Raw genomic sequence first — 20,532 nt, forward strand, 5'->3', positions numbered from 1 at the left:
CAATGCCATTCTTTACAGCTCTTCCTGCCAGGTTAGATGCTGTTGCTCCATTCAATTCTGTCCTGAAGGTTTACCTGAATATTTAAGACTTTTGCAGTTTGTCCCATTATTAATGACTTGATGAAAAGGATTAGTGTGATATTTTTGTCCTCCACCATTTCTCTTAAATTCAAACTAATCCTTCTACTGCACCAAACGTAACTTACTAGTATTTTTTCAAATCTATAATCTTTCAATGCATTTACAACATTGTAAAGAGACAGGGACAAACCCAGAGGAAACATAAATGGTGTACTGTACATGTCAGTAAATTGCTAAGACGACGACAAGCTAGTGTCATTAATATACCAAGAGTGCAGAAAGGTAGGGTTATATCAGAAAAAGCAACCAACAGAAGAAGTGCAAGATAAAGCAGCTTCCCATCTTTATCTTGCACAGTCTTATACCTACTTCCACAGGTGAGGCAAATCCACCACCCTTTACCTTCCCAAAGGATACAGTCAGGTGTTAACTCCATTAGCTGGACGTGCACAAGTCCATGGGGCCGGACGAATTGCATCCGAGAGTGCTGAAGGAATTGGCGGCTGTGATTGCAGAGCCCTTGGCCATTATCTTTGAAAACTCGTGGCGAACGGGGGAAGTCCCGGATGACTGGAAAAAGGCTAATGTAGTGCCCATCTTTAAAAAAGGGAAGAAGGAGGATCCTGGGAACTACAGGCCAGTCAGCCTCACCTCAGTCCCTGGAAAAATCATGGAGCAGGTCCTCAAAGAATCAATCCTGAAGCACTTAGAGGAGAGGAAAGTGATCAGGAACAGTCAGCATGGATTCACCAAGGGAAGGTCATGCCTGACTAATCTAATCACCTTTTATGATGAGATTACTGGTTCTGTGGATGAAGGGAAAGCAGTGGATGTATTGTTTCTTGACTTTAGCAAAGCTTTTGACATGGTCTCCCACAGCATTCTTGTCAGCAAGTTAAGGAAGTATGGGCTGGATGAATGCACTATAAGGTGGGTAGAAAGCTGGCTAGATTGTCGGGCTCAACGGGTAGTGATCAATGGCTCCATGTCTAGTTGGCAGCCGGTGTCAAGTGGAGTGCGCCAGGGGTCGGTCCTGGGGCCGGTTTTGTTCAATATCTTCATAAATGATCTGGGAGGATGGTGTGGATTGCACTCTCAGCAAATTTGCGGATGATACTAAACTGGGAGGAGTGGTAGATACGCTGGAGGGGAGGGATAGGATACAGAAGGACCTAGACAAATTGGAGGATTGGGCCAAAAGAAATCTGATGAGGTTCAATAAGGATAAGTGCAGGGTCCTGCACTTAGGATGGAAGAATCCAATGCACCGCTACAGACTAGGGACCGAATGGCTAGGCAGCAGTTCTGCGGAAAAGGACCTAGGGGTGACAGTAGACGAGAAGCTGGATATGAGTCAGCAGTGTGCCCTTGTTGCCAAGAAGGCCAATGGCATTTTGGGATGTATAAGTAGGGGCATAGCGAGCAGATCGAGGGACGTGATCGTTCCCCTCTATTCGACACTGGTGAGGCCTCATCTGGAGTACTGTGTCCAGTTTTGGGCCCCACACTACAAGAAGGATGTGGATAAATTGGAAAGAGTCCAGCGAAGGGCAACAAAAATGATTAGGGGTCTAGAGCACATGACTTATGAGGAGAGGCTGAGGGAGCTGGGATTGTTTAGTCTGCAGAAGAGAAGAATGAGGGGGGATTTGATAGGTGCTTTCAACTACCTGAAAGGGGGTTCCAAAGAGGATGGCTCTAGACTGTTCTCAATGGTAGCAGATGACAGAACGAGGAGTAATGGTCTCAAGTTGCAATGGGGGAGGTTTAGATTGGATATTAGGAAAAACTTTTTCACTAAGCGGGTGGTGAAACACTGGAATGCGTTACCTAGGGAGGTGGTAGAATCTCCTTCCTTAGAGGTTTTTAAGGCCAGGCTTGACAAAGCCCTGGCTGGGATGATTTAACTGGGACTTGGTCCTGCTTTGAGCAGGGGGTTGGACTAGATGACCTTCTGGGGTCCCTTCCAACCCTGATATTCTATGATTCTATGATTAGCCCAACAGGTCTTCCTCTCTCCTATGCTCTGATATCTTTCATAGTCATGCACCTATAACTGCAACTTACCTGTACATTCAAGATGAAATCCTAAAATAATGAGTGTTTTCCTCTCTAGCCCACTAATTACAACAGCATGAGCAAAAATACTTTGTATAAAAAGTAAGAAAAAGTTGACGTTTGTCACCAAGCAACATGCAGATGCTGATACTTTCCGTATTTAGATGACATAAGAGGTATTGATTGCCATGTTAAAATCTATCATGGGAACATTTATGAATATTGCTTAAATTAAATTACACAGTGAAATTAATGCAAAGCTGCTGCTATCACCTTCCATGAAATTTAATGAATAGTTTGCATAAAGAAAGAGTTATAATATATTCATTTGTTTTCTTTCATTTCTTACCTTGTCCTTCTGGGGTTTCACCAAATGGATTCACTTCAACCTGAGTAGCATCAATTTTCAGGAAAAGATTGTACAGCTTCTTAATTTGATCTGCTGCCTAAATTTGATCAAGTGATTTGTAAGTAGCATGCACAAAAAGGAACAGTAAACCTTTACATCTATTTTTAGTATCTCAAATTACATAATATCTCAAGTCCGGTAGAAGATTACAGCAGCTCTCGATTAAGAGAATTACAGTAGTATTTACTTCAAATGGAGTTTTACCCTGCCAAAAATATTAAGAATAAAGCCTAAAAGTTTTGATAAACATTTTGTAAATGCTATCTTCATAGTATACAAACTGAGGAATTTCAGAAAAATGAACAGCATCGTTAATATAAACAAGCTTAATTTAAGCAAAATCAAATAAGTTTCTGAGTTCATAATGAATATATTTTCTCCGGTATGCTGATATTCAAGTTAAGTAGTTATGTTAATGAGTCTAAATTCAGAAACTGAGAAGTAATGTGGATTTGATGAGTGCAGATTAATTGCTGAATCTGTTTAGAAAAAATATAAATCTCCCTCCTACATCAAAATGCAACTTTTCCCTGTAGAAACAACAATTGAAAGATTGGGTTTGTTTATTTAAAAGTCGGTCTCTCGTGCTCCCCACTGGTGTTCTTTGCCCCCTCCTCTCTCTCTCTCTCTGTGGCTGTGTGTGGGGGTGGGCAGGGCTAACCATGACCTAATATTAAGTCCTCAACCACTGTTTACCTCTGCTGTTCCCCCATTAACAGGTCAGCTATGTTTTAAGCATTGGAAATGTGACATCTCAAGTAAACCAACCTTTCCACCTGCAATTAATTTGTATATTGTAACCCTATTGGTTGCAATGAGGTAGCAGAAAGATTGGGACCCCAAAAACCACACATTCCAAAGCTTTTTCCCTTGGTCAGTGGTTCAGTTAACCAAAAACTCAAACCAAAACATTTGGGATCTTTCGGAAAGTAAGGAAGGGAACCAAATTAAAAACCAAACTTGCTTTTATGTTGCTTCTACCTTTATGAAAAAACCCACTACTACTGTTGGAAAGTTATAGCCAAATTCTACAGTCGTGTAACATTGAGGGAATGGTTGTGCTTTACATCTATATTGTACCAGTACCAACTTCCAAGTTTCTAAACTTATTTGTTATTAAATATGTGCCAAATAATCTCAAAGTAATTCTTGTTCTATGGGCCATTGCCAAGCAGTTTGTTACTTGTATTTAATATTTGAGCTATTATCTGTCTCAGTTGTAATTGGACACAGAAATATGTAACCTGTTTCCTAACTGGATGATGGCATAATTATTAGAATGAAATTTCTGGGGTGAATACTCCTCTTTGAATTAAACATTCACTTCTCACAAATATGTGCATACAATTCAGTTTCTACAAACATTTCTGCCAATAAACTTGCTCAGTCGAAAATCTGCAGAAAATGAATTTAAAAGGTTCATGAACAGTCAATGCAAATTCCATTCTGAGATATTTGCCAAGCTCTAATTGTGCGTGTTCTGTATGCACATATATTTGCACTTTCTTTGGGATGATACCAAATGGGCCAAATCCTGCTCTCAGTTTTATGGGTGACTCTCCCATGGAATTGCGCCCCTGTAACTGAGACATTAATAGTAGTGTATTAAAGCAACGTAAATTAAAAAAAAATACAATTTGCGAGCAAACTAATATATTATTAAAATAGGAGCTCATGTAACATTAACTACTAGAAATTCATTATTGCATCAGAATTTAGCCATGCTCTTATTTTTAAGGCACCAGTGAGCAGGTCTATAAAATTGGGATGACAGTCTCATGCCCACTCCGAGCCCTTCATAACAAGGACAAAGGACAGGAACGGCATAAGGGGGCTCTAAAAGCCCAGTATCAGGGCAGGAGTCCCCAGCACAGGCACTGAGTGTAGACAACAGCCCTATGGCTATTTCCTGCAAGCCTTAGTGTAGGGGGCCTGCCAGGGCAGGCAGAGCATCCAGGGATGAGGCCACTACCTGCAGCGTTAAGGAGAGTCCAGACAGCATAAGGCAGCTGTAACTTACAGAGCAGCCCAGAATCAAGAGGACACAAAGGTGCTTAAAGCCACCATAGCTCCCTGCCCCCTAGGCTGCAAGTTCTGTGCTGAGACCCTAAGGGTATGATCTACACGGAAATTAAACACGTGCAGCTGGCCTGGGTCAGCTGACTCAGACTTGCAGGGCTCAGGCTGTGGACTGTAAACTTGCAGGGTAGACGTTCAGGCTGGGGCAGGAGCTTGGGCTCCGAAACCCACCCCCATCGCTGGGTTTCACAGTCCGGGCTCCAGCCCAAACCCAAAACATCTACATTGCTATTTTTAGCCCCGCAGCGCGATTCCGAGTCAGTTTTAGCCCCAGGCTCTGAGACTGGCTGCAGTCGGTCTTTCTGAGGTGTAGACGTACCTTTAGAGGAGCAGCACAGAATTCACACCCCAGAAGTAGTTGCTATTCAAATGGACCTTTTTATTTATTGACCTATCCATTACTTTTCCATACTTCAGTAAATTCCATTCAAGAGGTTATGGCACATGGAAAGAAACGTATAAAATAGTTCAGTTTAACAGCCCAACTATTGTTGTCAATAATTAAGTATCAGAACTTTGCAAGGGTTGAAAGGTTTGATATAATCATTCGCTCTCATTGAAGATACTGCTAAATCTTCAAATGTGCGTTAATCAACTTAATGATTATGCATTTGTTAATTGCACAGTTGGGATGGAAAATAATTAGAAGTGCTGTATTAAAAATGCAAAGATTCTACAGAAAAGGCATTTTGATATTATGGGGAAAAGTATGAAGAAAGAGCATATGATAGCTGTCTTTTACACCTATTAACATTAACTCAAATACAGCTGTTTCCTGTCTACAAAGTGATTCACTCCAGCACTGTATCTTGTGATATTATGTACTATATAGAATTCCTAGCATAAAACAGAGATAAGCGCTGATGCACTGAAAATTCTACTCTCAGAATCCTGTCAGCAAACTGGCAGCCTTTGTTTGATGTCTCTCAGACTTTAAAAAAGTAAACCATTCTTCAGCTATACAAAACACCTATTTGTTGATGCCTGTCATATTGCATTTGAGATATTAAGGACCTGATCTAGCAAAGGGATCCATGTGGGCAATCTGTTACACACACTGAAATCAACGGAACTCACAAGATCAAGGACTGAATCTATTTAATTTCAGGAACAATAAATTTTCTGTTAGCACCCACCCTGCACCTAAATAGGCAACACCTGTTATGAGACAGGTTGAATTTATTAAGATATAAACTTTTTAAGCATGACCCTAAAAGGCATAAAGCCTCTCAGAACCATTCAGGAGGTATTTATTACTTAGCAGAACTGGCACCTCCACCCTCTTTGTCTGAAGACAATTGAACCCTTCCCTGTCAAGTTACCTGCTGTTGCAAAGGTCCTTTGAATCCTAAATTTTCTGCCATCTGCAATGCTTGTTTGTCCTTTACACCTTCAAAAATATCTATTTCCTCCTGTTACAATAAAGTACATAAAGAGAATTAAGGTATTCAATCTGAGTAGAGATTTATAACTTGAAAAGAAAAATGCTTACTATATATTTGCAAATTAGTAATTAAAGTATGGCAGTTTGCCAAAGTTCTCGGAGATTCAGGCTATAGCAGCTGCCTATAGGGTATGTTATAATTATCACACCATCTATAAAACAGTCCTTCCAAAAAACTATATAATTCTTCAGGGTGGCATGCTGACAAGACAATCTGACACCAGTTTTCATTTTTAATTACTGTACAGATGGCGTTGATGAATATTTAGGTTGTTAATTTTTATGACATCTTCTGGAAAGTCTCCAAGACAGTGGTATTGCTGCCCAGTAATATTACTAAGTTTATATAATTTCACAATGTGCATTAAATATTTTTGCTCCCCCCCCCATAATTATACATGTCTATATCAATTATTTGCCCAAATGAATAGCTTATCTACTCATTACCAAGACACAGAAACATCATAAATACTTGAATGCATTACTCATCATTCAGCAGTGAGTACATGTCAACAGTGACAACACAGTGGTATCTGAGGTGCAAGACTTAAACCTATACTAAGAGGAGGAAATAATTGACAATGTCCGCCTTTGAAATCAAGTGTGTTTTTTTTAATTGGCAGTCATGGTATTGACCCTAAGCCTGCCTGCAAAAGAACTAGCCTAACCACCCTTTCCAATTAGTTAAAGTGAAACATGAAAGATACTAAGAAACATTTAAGAAAACGCTTCATATACAGGCGACCTTTAACGTGTGAAATTTAGAGCATTGCCTCACTAAGACTTTGACTAGATTAGGAAAAGAGGTCTAGGGTTAACAAAATGAGATGCTGAACCTTCCTCATCTCCCAGGATCAGGTTTCTATTTCGTTATATGAAATTGTTATTTATTTATTTATTTATTTACTTACTGTAACGTCTTTCCACAGAGGACATTTTTTTTCATTTGGAAATCTGATTACAGTTTGAGTCTGAAATATCATTTTGATACCTTAAAGATAAGTTCCGGGCTAGTAGCCGCCACTTCTTCTATGTCAACACCCCCCTGTGGGCTGCCAACCATAACAGGTCCATTGCAAGCTCTGTCCATCAAAATTGCAAAGTAGGTTTCCCTCGAAATATTCAGTGCTTCTGCAACCATCACCTAAAAATTAACATGGGTGAAAAAAACCAAACAATCTTTTTAACTGGTATATCTTGGCTGGTGAGATTTAACCATAATATTTTTTTAATTTGTTGTGGTATCTGGGAGTACTAAATGTCATAAAATCCAAAGAGCAATTATGAATCAGAAGAAAAAAGATAAAATTTTACACGACTGTGAACTGCTAGCAGAGAATATAGTGGCTCATATTTCAACACAGTCTTAAAGCAGCTACAGTTTTATGTTACAGGCATGAGATACTACATTAGCCTTTTTCTTCTCTCAATTCCTATATCAGAGGCTTCCATGACATAGCCATTTACATTAGAATATATAATAATAATTGTAAACGAGGGATCCAATCATCCCTTCTAAACAAGAACCCCAAAGCAGAGGATGACAACTGGGAAAATCTCAGCATCTCCTTTCCATTCTTTCATGAACATGTAGGATTCTAGCACTTAAGCAGGGAATGGGGGAGTACATATAGCTTGCTAACCCTGTGGGGCTTAGGGATCCAGAGAGAAAAGACAGCAGCCCTGCAGATTTCAGAGCAGCAGAACAAGTCTTAGCCGCTCCGTGCTGCCCATTGGAAGTATGCTTCCTAAGAAGATGGTCTGCCATTGATGGCCCAGGTGACATATCTCCAAGGAGGATAGAAGGTCCAAGAGGAGGAGTTAAGGTTGTTTGCTATGGCATTAATTCCAGCACAGATTTACCCCTAGGAACCCACCATGTCCCAAGGAGATGATTGCATGTAGAGCTGCTGCTCTAAAGCTCTCTCCTCTTCTACTATAAAGGCTCCCAAACGCACATGGAATGAAACTGCCTCCATATCATGAAGCTGCAACTCCTCCCCTTCTACACCCCTCACAACAGATCCACTTACTTTCACTCCCCTCCACCAGCATAAATGGGGGAACACACTCATGCCTATCTATGATCTATAGTTTAGCTTCCAAGGAAATATGGACTTTACATTACACCTGTGTGTTTGGAATCCGTGTGCCCATTTTGTTACAGCACAGTAATAACTATGCTCACTTTTCCATCTGGATTGTTGGCCATCATACCTATTACCTAATAGCAATGACCGATGTAAGGCAACACTAATAAAAAGAAAGTTGCTAGGGATGGACTTCCTGTTAGCCATTTAAGAGACTAAGCACACTTTTATACTTGCCACATTACTCACCAAAATAACTCTTTTTGACATAAGAGTATCAAATTACTTTAAATGTTCATTTTAAATAACTTCACTGTATTACTATTAGTAGGTGCTGTTAGTTATCTTGATAGGTGCCAGACGGACAAGCCCAGGACTGGAGCTCTCTCTGTAAAAGTGGACTAAGCACACCTAACATGGTAGCAATGTCGGATTCCCTACCTCAATCCTGAAGTCCAGGGAACATCCCTGGGGCAGAGTGATTCACTCTCCATTTCCATTCACTCTCTGGATTCTCTACTGAGAACATCACCAGGGATGTCAATGAGCCATATCAGATTGGTGGTGACAACTTTAACATGGACACCCTTTCAATGGAAACTATAGAGATCAGCAACTCAGTTCACTAAGTGGGCTAAGAAACAAGTATCAAATGAGAATGACTTACTGATGTGGGCTGCTTATAAATCAATGGCTTTAAACAGTCATCTTAGATTAACGCTTTGTGTATACCATTAATCATGAAGTACCCATTATTTAATGAATGAAATACATAGGGTCAGATTTACTGCTGGTGTAACTTTGTTGAAATCAAATCACGGCCCACATTTGTTTTAAACGTAAGGCGCCTGTACACTCCTGGTATCTAACTGTAAGGTGTATTCCATTGAATAATGCTTCCTTGGATTTCAAGGTTCCACGACTATAAATGAGAAACTTTTACCAATTTATTTAGTATTCTACTAAATAAGTATATGAGGAAGAATGCACTTACCTTATGCCAGTCCGTACTTAACAGAATAGGAAAAAATAAGAAACAAGAAATTAAATAAAGTTCCTCTCTATCAGCTGGGCAGAAGGGAGGAAAGATGCTATTTGTTTATGGACCTTTGAATGGGAAGAAATTTTGACCCTTAAAATAATTTTGCTTCCTTTTCCCTCTCCCTTGCTTTCTTTACAGAACATCTGGAAAGCTAAAGGAATAGTTCAAAAAAGCAACTATTCAAAAGCAGAAAAAAACTAGAGTTAAAGGAAGCCAATAACAAATAATACAGAAAACTACTTTATTTTGTAAAGGTTTCTAGTCAAGGCTGCTCTAAAGGGAAATGAAAAGCCAGTATCCCAAGTAAAGGTCATCTACCTGTCACTATTGTTAATGTAACAAGCATGGATATGGAAAATGGGCTTGGTTTGTTGCAGTTAGAACTTTTACCTGCACCAGTATATCTGAAATGGTTGAGTCAGTTGCTCTATTTAGTGGTCAAGCAAAACCACCCGTCAAAAGGCACCTGAAATTTTGGCACCAGAAACTCTTATCTGTGTTCTTCAGACAAAGTTCCCATAGCTCAAAGGGAAAGGGAGAAATGTTAATGGAAGTGTCACTAAAATACTGCTAAGTGATATGTTTAAGCGCTGAGGGTGGGATTTTCAAAGGGCACTTACGGAGTTAGGAGTCCAGCTCCCACTGAATTTAAATTAGAGTTCAGTGTCCAATTCCCTTTGGCTCCCAGCCTAAATCAATGGTGATGAAACGACAATACAAACAACAGATTCTTTTAAACCAAACCAATCAAAAGCCCTAACCTAAATACGTTAATCTCCATAACTTCAGAAATAAAAAATGGTTACCTACCTTACTTAACTGTTGTTCTTCGAGATGTTTATTCCATTGTAGGTGTGTGCATGCCCACGTGCACAGTTGTTGGAGATTTTTGCCTTAGAGGTATCTGTACAGTCAGCTGCGGTGCCCTCTGGAGTGCTGCACTCATGAGTCGTTATATTAGGCACTGCTGGCCCTATACCCTCTCAGTTCCTTCTTGCTGGCAACTCCGACAGAGGGGAAGGAGTGTAGGTAATGGATGGACATGAGCAACACATCTCAAAGAACAACAGTTATGAAAGGTAGGTAACCGTTTTTTCTTTGAGTGCTTGCTCATGCAGATTCCATTCTAGGTGACTCACAAGCAGTGTTCCTGGAGGCGGGCTGGGAGTTCATCGTTCTGCGGCTTGCAACATTGCTCTACCAAAGCCAGCATCGTCTTGGACTTGCTGGGTAACTGAGTAGTGAGACGTGAACGTGTGAACAGACGACCAAGTAGCAGCCCTACAGAACTGCACCTCAAGATCACCGGTGAAGTGACCACCCTGGCCGCCAAATCAGCTGCATCCCAAGACCATTTGGAGGGAGCACCATGCCACTGTAGTACGTGCCTCAACAAGGGCCCTAAATTCTTGGGCCGAGTCCTGGGTCAGGGAGTCCTTGAACTTATGGAGGGAGTCTCATAGGTTAAAGTTGTATCTCCCCAAAAAAGCCTGGTAGTTTGCAACCTAGAATTGAAGGCTGGCCGTGGAATAAATTTTCCTTCCCAAAAGGTCCAGCCTCTTGGTCTCCATTTTTGGGGATAGAACTGGATTGCCCGTCTGCCTCTCTCATTGGCCACAGAAATGACCAACAACCCCAGGGGAGGATGAATTTGCAAGTATTTGAACCCCTTGGCTAGGGTGAAATACTTCTTTTCAGTCCTCCTGGAGGTGGGCGGGATTGAGGATGGGGTTTCCAAAGGGCTTTGGCAATCTTTAGGACCCCATCGTGCACCAGAAGTGAGACACGTGCGAGGGTTGATGCAGAGAGCACATTAAACAAGGTGACTGATAGCACTGCCATCTCCTCCACCTCTAGGCCTAAGTTTGTGGCCACCCTTTGGAGCAGGACTTGGTGCTCCTTAAAATTGTCTGGTGGGCTAGCACGAGAGGGCCCCGCAACAGCCTCATCTGGAGAGGATGAGGACAACTGGACCACCGGGGGAGGGCCCAGGGCTTCATCCCCCATGGGGGAAGGAGGTTTTGGGGGGTGGGCACTCATTCCTCCACCCTGGTGTCCGATTGCACTTCGTACACCAATCCTGGTGCCACCCATGCTGTTCATTGCTTTTCTGAAGTTGCTACCGATGATTGGTGCGAAGGAGGCATCAGCATAACCGGCTTGCCCCAGCACTCCAGAAAGGCCACTGGCCCTGCTGCCAGGGCGGAATTGTGGAGGCGGATGCAGCCCCAGGTGGCCAGTCACGCCCGTACTGCCTCAGTGAGAGGCTGAACTCCCTTTCTGAGCTGGAGGAATCCCCTTCTGGTGACCACAGTGCGGCCGTCGACCCCTGAGTCTGGTGACTAAGTGTCACTGTGGATGAACAGTGCCTTGAATAAGCGGATTGGTGCCGGAAGCGGGGCAGGGGGGGATCAGTACTGCGTTGGGGAATGTTCCCACAGTCTTGGTGTCGGCAACCTACGTCATGGAGACGGTTGGCGGGAGGATGACTGGTGCCAGCCATATGGTGACCGGTGTCTCTCTCTGGGCGAACCTTGTTGAGAGGGCCAACACCGGGAGCACAGTGCCAGCGATCTGAAGTGGTGAACCGGCAACCTGGGTGGACATGGAGATCTACGGCATGGCAATGGAGAGCGCTGCCTCGGCTCCGGGGACTAGCGGCATTCGCTTGCATTCTAGGAGGATACTACAACTGGCTTGCCCTCGTAGGGAGTTTTTGCTGGGGCCACTGCAACGTGCGGTGCCGACTGCACTAGAGAGTCCTTTGCTCTCTGGGCGCTGGAAGAGCCTGGGAAGGTGGCGGCTCTGCCAATAGCCTGGAACCCCTACTGCTGCCTGGAGTCCGTGGCGGATCCCTCAGGGGGGTAGAAGCGCCCATGGGGGGGCACCTCATGTGGTTCCAGGGTGGGCGGGTGGTCTGAACAGGGTCCTTTACCTGATGCTCCTTGGTCTTTCTTGCTCGGTGCCAGGTCATGCTTCTTAGATTTCTCCTTGGGCATCAGCGAAGGGGAGCAATGCCAGGCAGAATCTGGTGTCGGGGTGAACTACACTCCGAGGCCGAAGTACTGGGAGTTGAGTCTGTCCGGGACGGCCCCAAGGCCAGGCGGAGAGCAGCCTCCATGAGGAGAACGCTCAAACGGATGTCGCGCTCCTTCTGTGTTCTGGAACGAAAGCTCCTACAGGTGTGACACTTTTCTTTGACATATGATTCCCCTAAGCACTTCAGGCAGCTGCTATGGGGGTCACTAACATGCATACGCCTGTTACAGTAAGCACAGGGCTTAAAACCCGGAGAGCGAGGCATGCCCCGCCTGGGGCAAAGTCCCCGCCAAGACCCTAACATATACCTACAGTGCTTAACAACTACTTCGCTAACTAACTACTACCAACAAAACTATTTACAAAGCACTAAATCAAAAAGCAAAGGAGAACCTGCTAACCACTTGCTAGGAAGGGACAGACACACACTGACAAACCGCCAGGGGCGGTAAGAAAGAACTGAGAGGTCACAGGGCCGGCGGTGCCTAATATACCGATGCAGGAGCTCGGCACTCCAGAGGGTGCCACAGCCGACCCTACGGATACCGCTAAGGTAAAAATCTCCAACAACTGTGCACGTGGGCACGCACACGCCTAGACTGGAATCGACATGAGCAAGCACTCGAAGAAGAGACTTGAGTTGTTCAAGATGATAACTGACAGGCATCCATGGTACAGAATTATTGATTTTTTTCAGGTAAAAATTCTAATTTCCTCCACAGATCGGTGTAGAATGCCTAGCAATTTCTTGCAAGTAGAATAGGGTTAGCGCAAAGGGAAGAAGTATGTAGGCAGATAAAAGGTACCTTATCTTTAAAAGTCCCATCTTAGTAAGAGAAAAGTGTCAGTCATATAATGTCTGGCATAAGAATGCAAACAGAAGTCTGCAGTGTTAGAGACTGCCCATTTGCTATTAATGAGTGGCATATGCCAATAGCTAATCGGGAATCCCCTCATTAGGCCTTCCTTCCTTCCTTGACAATAAAAAGACGGAAGGAGTGAGGTAATGGACGAAGGGAGAAGGAGGAGTAGGAAGAACAGAGAAAGTAAATAAGGAAGTGTTATTTACTCCTCACTACACAAGAACTAGGGGTCACCAAATGAAATTAATAAGCAGCAGGTTTAAAAGGAAGTATTTCTTCACACAACACACAGTCAACCTGTGGAACTCTCTGCCAGAGGATGTTGTGAAGGCCAAGACTATAACAGGGTTCAAAAAAGAACTAGATAAGTTCATAGAGGATAGGTCCATCAATGGCTATTAGTCAGGATTGGCAGGGATGGTGTCTCTAACCTCTGTTTGCCAGAAGCTGGGACTAGGCAACAGGGGATGGATCATTTGATGATTACCTGTTCTGTTCATTCCCTATGGGGCACCTGGCATTGGCCACTGCCGGAAGACAGGAGACTGGGCTAGATGGCTGCTCTTATGTTACGAAATGCCTAACTCTGAATACCTTAGTGATATTCCTGAATTGATGAGGAAGCTCCCCCAGCAAAATCACTGATAAATCAGGTTCCTCATCCAGTGCCACCTAAGGCTTGGAAGACTGTCAGCACTTATTGACCAGCCACATCACAGAGGAGTTCGACACATCAGTGGATGAGAGAAAAGGGTGGACTAGTGGCTCTCTAACGACCAGCAACTCTTTCAGTCTTCCCTCAGGAAATCATCTCATCAGAGTCTACCTGCTTTGAAGTGGGTGACTTGGCCTTCATGGTAGAGTTCATTGCTACATTTAGACTTCCACTAAATTTCCCACCCACCTCCAGTGAGAAAGGTGCAGTAGTTTGTATCTGCAATGCCATCTAAGTGAGGTGGGGCTAGAGACAGAGAATTTGGAAGAGAAGATGGGACAAGAAGTGCCAGTCCTTCACATGTAATTCATCTTGGGCTTTTACCTGGTGTTCACATGACATAAACAACTGACTCCATCGGTCCAGGCCAGTGCATAAGAAACCATAGAATTTTGGGGTTTTTTTCTTGTATTGTTCTGCTTTGCTTATGATGAAAAGTGTGACAATTCATTACCCTATTTTCCACAGCAGTTTTATTAAAAAAAATGTCTTGGGAAAGCTGTTATTTTAAAGCCACCCTAATTACTTTATATTTTCTTGCTTTAACATTTAGCCTTCTAACACTCTGCCTGTAAGTTAAATGTCTAATTTCATATGGAAATCTATAATGGCCCTTTGATACTGAATCATATATTAGAAATGTTAATTCTCTTATTGCTTGGAGAAAAGTCACAGATATCAGGTTCTCTAAGTTGTCATGATAAGCAGAAGACTGCCTGCTCAGATAACCAGACTCTCCAAATTCCAGGGTGCCATACGAGGATTTTATGTAAACCTCACAAAATAGCTGCCAAGTTCTAAAGGAGCCAAGGGGACTTCTATTTATTTAAGAAATATCCATTTTAAGAAGCACAGCCACGTTTAAATACTTCTGTAGGCACATATGCAGAAAAAGACAGTTCTACATTTGAGAACTCAAGTTTGGATAACAAACTTCATTTTCTACATCACTATTCTAACTGTAGAAAGATTTTGAGCTTTAACATTTATCCTTAAAAATGAAGTACAATATTGCTATCTCCTAGAACTCAACACCTGCTCATGCCTTTCATCACTAACACCTGCTGATGCTGATGATAAAAATTACACCCATTGTCCAGATGCGTTGTGCAACTAAGTTCCATCACCTGTGTGCAGGTGTTCGAAATCACCACCTGAGAAGCACGGTCATGGGTGTCTGTGTTGCAGATTTGCAAGATTTATCCAAATCCACTTTACAACAACTAACTATTTTTATTTTGTTGCCGGGACCCGAGCAATTTATCCCATCAGCGTGAACGGTGATGCTGGTTTATTCAAGGACTTTTCCACCAGCATTAAGAAACAAACCCTCACCATTGTGACTTAATCAAAAATGAGAATATAAGGTTCTGTTTACAAGGCAGAGTTTTACCAGTTATATTGAAATAACTAAACCAATATAATTATATCAATATAACTCCCTGTGTGGACACTTACTCAGGAACAAGAGTGGGTTTTTTAGGTTAGCTCAAATGCCTTTCAGTGAGACAAACTAAACTGAAAAAAGCCACTCTTCTTCCAGAATAAGACTGTCCACACACCAAGTAATACTGGTATAAGTATACTAGTTAAATTCACTCCTTAGCTTGCATAACTTTCCTATGTGGACAAACCCTAAGAAAAGGAGCATGGGGAAATGGTTTGAGCAGGGGACTGGGAGGCAGGAAATCCCGACTTCTAATCCCAAACCTACAACCAACTTGTTATGTGGTCTTGAACAAGTAATTTAATCTATGTATCTCTTCATCTGTAAAATAATTATGAAACACCTATTTGAAAAAAATATGATTATTTAATTTTCTAAAGTGCTAAATAATTTACTCAAACTTTCTAAAAGAGCAGAAAAGTGAAAAAAAGAAAGAATATCTTTCCGTACTGACTTGTAATTTACTTTAACTAAGTTACAGGACAAGACATATTCCTATTGCAATAGAACAAAAATGCCTACTATCTCCTGAATCTCCACTGCCATAATTAAATGCAGCGGTTACTGAAGGCACTCTCCTCTGCTCAAACTGCTACCTTTTATTTTTGTCTCTTCAAGATTTACGAGACATTTTCTGTGCACAAAAATGTCTATATGTTAAATGTTATCCTGGAGATACAAAATCCATTTAGCTATCACATACAATGATGAAATTCTATCCTACAACTAAGATTGTGGAACCTGATACTGCAGTGTGACACTAATACTCTGAATGACTTGTAATTTCTGTAAATTACAGCTAGTTCCAAGATGCTAACAAGAGCAGAGTCTGCCTAGAAAGTAAAGTCCCCCCCCCCACCCATATATCTTTTAAGAGGAGTCAATAGCTTTTCACAAAAACACTTCTGTTGAATTAGAGAGATATGCATCATTATAAAGGTCTATGTTTTCTCCAAAATCTATTGAGTAATGAGGGCATAGCAGTCTAGTTATCATTACTTACTTTCGATAGATGTACCCACTTAGTATAAAGTAGGGCTAGTGTGTTTGCTTGGCAATCTGATAAAGCCTAGATAAATCATTACGATCACAAAATGCTTTTACAAAATGTACAGTAAACTGGTTATTGCAGTACAATTCAAGAAAACTTGTGCATGTGATAAAGATGGAGAATATGCCAATTTGCTGAAATGCACCAAAACTCTGTAATGGTAAAGATTTTACATTTAGAACAAAATGGCTAGCTACCACGAGAAACACAAAACACGTGGGCTAGCAATCCCTTACTACTGATTGCAGAAAACAAAATGCACATGCATATTGAAGAGAAATCATAGATCCACATTAAAATGCTTTTATGTGTACTGTAATATGTTTCCACATATCCTTGCTGGACAGCAAAAATACATACATTCTAGTCTATATACATACTTACACTGTGCTAATCATTGTCGTATCTGAGCACCTGATATTCTTCCACACAGAGACTTTAGGGTCAGAAGAGACCATGATCACTTAGTCTGAATACCTAAAAAGACTCACCCACCCGTTCCTGTAATATTCCTCTAACCTCTGGTTGAGTTACTGAAGTTCTCGAATCACGATTTAAAGACTTCAAGTTTGGCAGAGTATCCACCATTTACACTAGTTTAAACCTGCAAGCGACCCATGCCCCATGCTGCAGACAAGGGCGAAAAAACCCATATCTCATATGGATACACTCTCCAGTTAACAACAATAATTTGTAATAATCATTACACTGAATTTAGCTTTTTCTCTCTTCACAGAACAATTGAACAGACTGATTTTCTCTGATTTATTCATTGCTGGATTTTTTTTTCTTTATTAAAATCCCTCTGGCTTGATATCTGAACAACATCGTTTAGGTGAAGTTGGTTATATAAGCTAAATGGTATTCTCTGTCTTCCCTGGTTGCATGAGAATACCTTATGATTATTTTATCTGGTATGAATGTTCATGGAAAACAAAACACAAAAGGGACACTATTTAAAGAAATGACGATTTTCTTTAAAAAAACAAACAAACAAACAAATATTGATGGGAATTTTTTTCACTATTCACACAAATCTAGTCACTATGTTTCCAGGATATACTTTATCCTCTTGCTCCTGACACTATATATATTTACAGAAGCAATGTGCTGAAGGGGAGAAAAAGAAGCTACAAATAATACGTTTTATCTTTACAATACATAACGTATGGAGCTTTCTGGATATCCACTATGTAAGAGCATCTTTGTACTCTCTCTACTAAATTAAGTTATTGTGCTTTCATTTAAATAATCCATTCTGAAAATACAGACTTTTCATTTCTATTGATTTTCAATGGAAATTAGAAGTCCGCTTTGTAGATTTGACCATTTAAACGAATGCACAATCTTTCAATCAGATGGGGGGTGAGGGGGGAAACAAATGTTCCTCTGCTGGAGTATTTCAAACAGTTCAGCTAACACAAAAAGGCATAAGACTCAGGCATTTACAGAGGAAGAGAGCTTTCACCACACAATATTCTGAGAACAGCTGTAAACTGAGAAATGTCTCTCTTGTATTTAGTATCAGAGTTTCTGAGAGGTAGCAGTAATTTTTGTTTCTTCTTTTTTACTATTTCAAATTAAACTTCTATCAGGAACTATACTAGTCAGCTTTTCTTCTTCCCACAAAGATACTGCTAAAGACACACAACAGAACGTTCCTCAACCACACAACAAAAAGCATCTCTTCAGTTACATGTCCTCTTTCTCCACCAACGCCAAGACGCTGGCACTACATTAGCAGCTACCTATTTTTTCTTCAACTCATGCCAAAGAAGTTTGCATAGCTGTCTCCTGGCATCAAGTAGGCAGCATAGCTCTTCATTATATTCCCTCTCTCAACAAAGCAAAGTTAGAGAAAAAAAAATCAGAAAATTTCCAGCAGCAGCCTTACTTACTTGATTTAATTCCTTAAAGGATTCAATTGAAGCGTGAAAGTCTAAGAAAGCCTGGCCTGAAGGGCTACCTATGTTTCTCTTACTTAGGCCAATAATTAAGCACATGACCACCCCACAAAAAAGGCACTTTTGGCATCCTAGAAAAAGCAATTCCCCAAAATGAGAGAATGTAATATTTCTCCTTTTGAAGTCACCTACCAAAAGACATACTTCTGCTACACAGATCAGGTTAGAATTTGCTAGGCATTCGCTTCATCATACACAGCAAAATGGAGTGTATGTCGTGGCCAATTTCAGAATATTTAGTGGTGAACAAACATTTAAAAGCAGACAAAGATAACACATTTTCCTTTGTCATATTAATAGGATGCAGTCAATCAGGGATTTAAATAAAAAAGGAGTGTGAAAAACACAATGGCATACACTACAGCACGTTTGTTCAGTTGCAACTGTAAACTATCTTCAATTTTTAAGGAAGAGGAAAGAATCTTACTTTCTTAACTTTAACGCCATCCTTTGGAGTTTGCTTTGTTGCGAGATTGTACCCAATCATCTGTTCAGCAAGCTGCCCAACAACCTTAGGGCTACAAAAGAAGGGAAAAAGTCAATTTGCTAACATGTATTAAAGATATTTTGATCAGTTAAAACAGCCGTTGCAAAAGCCTCAATACTATCAGTAGCATATTACTCATGTCTTTTGAATTTTAGAGACTTACTCTTTAGTTAGATGGACCCCTCCTTTCAATCCACTATTAAAAACACCTTTTCCTCTCCCTCCAGCTAGGATTTGAGCCTTTAGAACAATTTCTGTTGCCTCTGTAAGAGAAAAAAAATACACTGTTTTGCTATTAAATGTCATTTATTGAGCCATAGCAACTATTAACCTATTTCAAAAAGCAAGTAGTACAGTACCACTACAACATATTTAAAAATAAACTCACTAAAATTCAAAACAGCTAGACAGTCTTACAGAGAAGTCAGTTTTGTTCATAACACAACACATCAACAAGTGTTAAAGAACATCCACGAGTTACCCATTAGCTGGCTAAAATATGTTGGTATTTAGACAAACAGTCATTAATAATGTATAACTTGAATAATAATCATGTAACTTGCATAATTTGGTCGCCTAGTTTTTAGAATTGTTTTCAATACATGGACCAGAGCATATGTCCTTTGAGTGGTCACATGTGCACATGGCAGCAGGCAAATGTTTATGGAGAGAGAGTAAATTTCAGTCCCTGATTGAAGCCCAAACAACAAGGGTGTGGATATGGGGATGCAAGGAAGACTCCAATCTCCAAGTGCAGGCTCGGTAGGGAGCAGCTGGACATCAATCCCTAGGCTAAAGCAGGAGCTGCAAATCCTACATGGGGGTTATGGTCCACTTGATCCAATGTCCAAGCCAATGCCTTTTTCCCTGGTTTCAAGCTCCCCACTTTACAGTGGAGTAGGGAAAGTCCAGCTCTGCTGTGCACAAGGGATACAGAATGCCCTAGGTACTCATTTATATGCATTTCCCTGACCCCTGTGAAACAACAACACCCCAGTTCTGGGGCCTTGCACACCTTCTTCAGCCCTGGGTGACGTTCACCTGCAATAAAATACTAGGGCAGAGGTAAATGGCTATTCCAGCCTCACTCTGCCCCTCTACTCTCTGTGTGGCCTTGTAGAGAAGCAGCTGCTCTCATCTCACTCTGCCTCCTTCTCCTATAAAGCCTGTGCACAGGGAAACAGTCCGGCCACCATCCTGCCCATGCAGCATCCTGCCCAGAGTGTAACAGCTGCTCCCCTAGGTGGTGCTATGTGCACAGAGATTAACCACCATTCTTGTCTTATTTTCCAGTTCGTTCTCCTTGCCTTGCAGCGACTGGCCAGGGAGCTCAGAGGGTTGCTGCCTGACGGGTAGAGTTGTGAGGTAGGGGCTGGGCTGGGCTGCTTAGCAGGCAGGGAAGGTGTGGCTCTCTCCTCCCCCAAGCCAGGCTGAACCCCAGGTGGGCGGGGGTGGGGGGAAGAAGGGCAATAAGACATCTAAACTGATTGAACCGCATGGGGGGAAGGTGCAAAACCCCTTGGGAAGGAGGCCTGAGACCTCCAAACTGGGAGCATGTTTGTCTCATCCACTTGTTACGTCTTCTCTTTTAGGCTGTAAATTCTGAGGCAGGGACACTTGTTTACTGGGTTTGCACAGTGCATATTAAAATCGGGTCCAGCATAGTTGAATCTTTAGTCACAAATGCAAAGTAAATGTTAAATAACAACTATGGGGGAGGAATTTACTCAATGAACCCAGCAGGACTTTGCACTGCACCCCCA

At 41.7% G+C, this 20,532-nt stretch overlaps 1 protein-coding gene across 3 annotated transcripts in view; it reads right to left on the bottom strand.

Annotated features, from left to right (window-relative positions):
* The window catches only part of SUCLG2 (succinate-CoA ligase GDP-forming subunit beta), a 230,372-nt gene that overhangs the window by 106,801 nt on the left and 103,039 nt on the right, over positions 1–20,532 (bottom strand). For all 3 annotated transcript variants that reach the window (XM_037903956.2, XM_043551013.1, XM_043551014.1), the window contains exons 3-7: positions 18,933–19,032; positions 18,710–18,800; positions 7,063–7,215; positions 5,950–6,039; positions 2,489–2,585 (exon numbers count right to left, since the gene is read on the bottom strand). In XM_037903956.2, coding sequence (XP_037759884.1) covers positions 2,489–2,585; positions 5,950–6,039; positions 7,063–7,215; positions 18,710–18,800; positions 18,933–19,032 — 531 coding nt within the window. The remainder of the gene's footprint in view (positions 1–2,488; positions 2,586–5,949; positions 6,040–7,062; positions 7,216–18,709; positions 18,801–18,932; positions 19,033–20,532) is intronic.

The sequence above is a fragment of the Chelonia mydas genome, chromosome 7 (genome assembly GCF_015237465.2).
Source record: "Chelonia mydas isolate rCheMyd1 chromosome 7, rCheMyd1.pri.v2, whole genome shotgun sequence".
NCBI classification, from domain to species: domain Eukaryota; kingdom Metazoa; phylum Chordata; order Testudines; family Cheloniidae; genus Chelonia; species Chelonia mydas.